Raw genomic sequence first — 4,780 nt, 5'->3', positions numbered from 1 at the left:
TCTACTTTTTCCAAAGGTATTATTATTGATTTAAGATTTGCAAAAAAAATTATTCAAAAATATTGATAAAAGAGATAACACGCCAATAAAAGAGAAAACACGCCACACAAATGCTGCAAAATTAAATTTGAACGATGAGATAATGCCTACTAAAAAATAGAAATACACAAACCACTGAAATGCGTAAGACTCTCACAACAATGGAATGAATTCAGGCATCGAACTTGAAGTTTAGTTGAGAATTGCAAGGGGTTACCAAATTCTACTGGAATAACTGGTGCATATTTATATTTTTAAGACTGCTGCAGGGGTACTAAATTCTACAACACTGCAAGAAGATTACCAAATTTTGGTGAATTATGCTTGTTGACTAAAGAGTCAATATTTCTTGTTGACTTCTCAACATTTTATTAAGTCTTCTTACCTGCTTGTTCCTTTGTATCTTACTCATAATAATTGAATTTTCCTTTTGCTTGCTTTATTATAAACCACTCTGCTGTATCCTCTTCATTTCCTATTTCAGTATGGGAATTTTCTCAAGCCTGTGCAGGGGAGTTGGAAACACTCTTATTAGGATTATATGTGGGATTTGTTTCAGCTCAACAACTGATGATCAAGATTTTGACACATCAACACCAGATCACCATGGTCATGCTGTCTCCCAACCTACTAATAGTGTTTCAGCTCTGGCTCTTGATCTTTTTCACTTTGAGAACACTTGTCAGGTAAAATCCAGCAGTTTAGCTTAGCTCTTCCATTTTATAGTAGTTGATCACTATTTCAGTGTTAATTAACATGAAATTTCTTGATTTTTGAAGGTTCCTGAACAGCTCAGTGAGCATGTAACATCATCAAAGAAAGCTCAAGCTAGATGGTACTGTGCTACTTTCATCCAGCTTGTTTGATCTAAAATACCGATTTTAAACTTGTTTGATTTAGTTATAAATGTTGAAGGTACAAAAAACTATTCAAGGCATGGAAAGATGCAAAGCCACCAACAAAAACACCTGAACAAGCATCTAGGCTTGTCATGCAGGCTTTGCACCAACACCAAAAGGCCGATGTAGAGGTGCATATACATTACTAGACATGCACAAGTTTTCATATTGAAACGAGACTCAGGGGTTTTGTTTTTGTTTTTGTCAAAGGGTTTATTAAAATTTTATGGTCTTCCGATTCTACATGAGCACCGGACTGAAATTCCTGCAGTAGTAGTCTTTCCTCCTGAAGAAGTGAAATTCAAATTACAGACAGTTCCGGTGAGATAATGCTGTTCTTTAAAATGATAGCAAAACTAGCTCATTCTATATTCTCTTGAAAAAAGTTTCAAGTTTAGTTTCACAAGTAAAAATTACTACTAGGTGGATGCAAAAGCTGTTGATGGGGATGGGTTAACTGTTTATGTTGACGCTGCGGACCATAAGGAAGCTCTCAGTGTGCCAAGCCATGTATTAGAGGCATTATTAGAACGATCAAAAGCACGTACATCCAGGGATTATCCGAAGGCAGATGCACTTCATAAGACCACTATTGATGCTGGTTACAGGTTCTCTTGCTTATCCTAAATTTCATGTGTTCAAACGTTAAAAGTCACTGAAGCCAATTGTTTTGTTATTATACATACAGAATGTTAAAAGGCTCAAACAATGTGGATATTCTTGCCAGAAAGTATCGGATTCGGTTGAGGTAGAACTAGAACGGAGTCTTATTTGATTTTGGTTACATGAAACGGAAATTGTTCTAATCAGTAATCACATTATTGGATAAACAGGGGCATTGATGCACCAGAGAACAGACAACCCTTTGGAAAAGAGGCCAAGGAAGAACTTGCTTACCTAGTTCAAGGCAAGTGTTTGAATGTTCATGTTTACGGGGAGGATCAGTATGGTAGATTGGTAGGAGACGTTTATTGCCATGGAAAATTTGCACAGGTAGGCCGCTAAACCGCCTTAAGGCTAGCATTTTCCTTGGATTATTTACATTGTAAGAATCCCCTTCCTATTTCTCATCCTTTTGTGTCTTCGGTTTCCTTTGTGCAGGAAATAATGCTTAAGAAAGGGCTTGCCTGGCATTATGCAGCCTATGACAAGCGTCCTGGACTCATAGAGGTGAAATCCAGTTTTTCTTTTGTTATTCTCAAACCTAGTGTCTGTTGCACTTTATTTGACACATGACCTTTATGCTTGGCATTAGTGGGCGAGGAAAGCTAGAGCTGCTGGGATTGGATTATGGGCATCTTCGGATCCTAAAGAGCCATGGGAATGGAGGAAAAACAACAGTCGCAATGGAAAACTAGACAAACTGAATTGAGGATTTGGTGTCTTTGTAATAGGATTATAAACATTAACAAAGATGTTCTTGCTAAAAAACAATTCAATTGCCAATAAAATTCGTGAATTTAACTGAATTGCAGAATTAAAGATTCTTATGCCCTTTACTGAATTACGCATTCTTACAACTAGAAAGCCCTTCCCTGAGCTGCATCAATCTCCCTTGGGATTTTATGCACTGCGATCTACATTAGCAGCAGTAGCGACCAGGAAAAGTGGAAATTTCTTGTGCACTGTAATCCCTGGAGCTTCTTGCATATCAATCTCTTCTTTTATCATACCAATGGGCATTTCCCAGTCAAACTGATGCAGAAGGTTTGCAAGAACAAGCTCAATTACGACCAAAGCAAAGTTAATAGCAGGGCAACTCCTGCGCCCTATCCCAAACGGTATCATCTCAAAGTCTTGTACTCCTTTAAAATCAATGTTCTTAATCATGAATCTTTCTGGTCGATACTCTTCTGGTTCATCCCAAAACTTTGAGTCCATTGCAATGGCTTTTGCATTAAAAATCACCCTTGTTTCTGCCGGGATCCCGTATCCATTTATTGTGCAGTTATCTGTAGTTTCCCTTGGAACTAGTAATGGAACTGGAGCGTGAAGCCGCAGCGTCTCTTTTACTACAGATTTCAAGTAGTTTAGCTTGGGAAGATCAATTTCTTCTACCATGTCCTTATCGCCAAGAATGCTTCTCACTTCCTCCTGTGCTCTCTTCATCACTGTTGGGTTTTTGATTAGTTCTGTCATTGTCCACACCAGTGTCGAAGAAGACGTATCGGTCCCAGCAGAGAACATGTCCTGCGGTTGATAGTAAAGCTCATGACAAGAATCAGTACACTAGTAGTAACGCAACAAGGTAAAAGATGGATAAAGCAGCACAAGCTTTAGTCACAAACCGTGAGGAGTGCCTTAATTTGATCTCTGCTGGACAAGATATGCTGATCAGGGTCATTTTGAAGCCGAAGCAGCACGTCAACAAAGTCTTCAAATTCAGGGCAGGGCCTCTGGGGTTCGAGGTGTTCGTCTATTACACTCTCATAAAAACTATCCAATTCTTGAACATTTTCCTCTATTTTTGTGTCTACTCCATCGAACTTGTGGATCCAACTCATCCATGGGAAGATGTCTGCAGTCTTGGCCCCGGCTAGCATGTCAGTGGTTACTTGAAGAATACTGCGAAGCGTACCTCCACCATGCCCGAATTTCCGACCAAAAGCAGATCGACAGATAACATCATTTATGACGCAAAACATCATTTCAGTTATGTTAATAGGAACCTTTGTAGTAGCTGAAGCTTTGCGGATAAAATCCATGGCGATCGATACTTCTTCTTCCCTCACAGATCTGAATGATGCAACTCTCTTTGGACTCAACAGTTCTAATATTGATATCTTCCTAATCTCCCTCCAGTAATCACCATAAGGAGCAAAAGTTATATCCTGGCACCCATAACAGATCTTCTCCGCAGCATATAATGCAGGCCTGCCAGAAAATACAATATCATGGCTTTTGCAGATTTCTTTTGCTATATCGGTAGAGGAAATCACCAAAGTCGGAATGGAGCCTAACTGGAGGAACATTAGAGGTCCGTGTTTATTAGAAAGCTTGAGAAGTGAACGAGATGTCAGGTCACCGCCAAGTTGGTGTAAATTTCCAATGATGGGAAGCTTTTTGGGACCTGGAGGTAATCTCCAACTTTTTCTGTTCTTTCTTCTTTTCAGCAACACTAACAAAGGCGTTGCTAAGACAAGGAAGAGGATCATAAGCCAGAAAGCATCTGTCGTAGGTAGTTGGTCTCGAAATATGAACAAGTACTTCATCATTTGCCGATCCATTTGATTGATTTTCTTGTTGAGAGATTGATTGATTAGCTGAGGATTCAATCTTGTTGAAATATCAATGAGCAGACTCCACTCATTAAAATTCCACAGCAAAGTCAACAGCTATCAATCGAGTCCAAAGGCGGCCAGGGGCAATATTGGGTTTAAGTGGCATGTTGCATAAGCCTGATAACAACAGCTAAACAATCGAGATGATAAGGTTGGACTATTTGGTTGAATTTTTTTTTTTATGTAATGCACTAATCGTCCTTTATCAGTTGTTGACGCATAATGGCCAAATTTTCCTTTTCAAGCAAAGACTTGAAATTTATCGCTAACATGGATGGGAAACAGTGTCAGCAGTCAAGAAGAAGAGAGGGGAAATGAAAAGTTAGCAAAAAAAAAAAAAAAAAACCGCAAGTTTAGTGTATGACCATGGCATCAGATTAAATTACAGCTCTGTGACACAAAGACTAGGGAGACATTTTCAACCCTGCTACACCCACCCTAAAAATTCCCATGGTTCTTCCGTAGAACTCTATTGGAATGCCATAAATCACAGCTCTGTGATACAAGATTTGCCATTTCAACGAGAAAATTGTCATTATGACATGACCCAGAATTAGTCTA

General features: G+C 39.0%; 2 protein-coding genes across 2 annotated transcripts; one reads left to right on the top strand and one right to left on the bottom strand.

The window, feature by feature from the left end:
• Nucleotides 1–488: 488 nt before the first annotated feature.
• Nucleotides 489–2,371, top strand: LOC113323045 (uncharacterized 38.1 kDa protein-like). The gene is made up of 9 exons (XM_026571282.1): nt 489–725; nt 819–874; nt 955–1,069; nt 1,149–1,259; nt 1,362–1,546; nt 1,627–1,686; nt 1,772–1,931; nt 2,040–2,108; nt 2,194–2,371. Exons 1-9 carry the CDS (start codon nt 525–527, stop codon nt 2,308–2,310), a joined length of 1,074 nt encoding a protein of 357 aa, XP_026427067.1. The 5' UTR covers nt 489–524; the 3' UTR covers nt 2,311–2,371.
• Nucleotides 2,372–2,377: 6 nt separating this feature from the next.
• Nucleotides 2,378–4,368, bottom strand: LOC113323044 (cytochrome P450 71A9-like). The gene is made up of 2 exons (XM_026571280.1): nt 3,227–4,368; nt 2,378–3,128 (listed from the first exon to the last, which is right to left on the bottom strand). The coding sequence occupies exons 1-2, from the start codon at nt 4,163–4,165 to the stop codon at nt 2,502–2,504; spliced, it is 1,566 nt and encodes a 521-aa protein (XP_026427065.1). The 5' UTR covers nt 4,166–4,368; the 3' UTR covers nt 2,378–2,501.
• Between the last annotated feature and the right edge of the window lie 412 nt (nt 4,369–4,780).

This window comes from Papaver somniferum, chromosome 11, assembly GCF_003573695.1.
Source record: "Papaver somniferum cultivar HN1 chromosome 11, ASM357369v1, whole genome shotgun sequence".
NCBI classification, from domain to species: Eukaryota; Viridiplantae; Streptophyta; class Magnoliopsida; order Ranunculales; family Papaveraceae; genus Papaver; species Papaver somniferum.
The sequence above is the reverse complement of the archived record's forward strand: the minus strand, read 5'-3'. Positions and strand labels throughout refer to the sequence as shown.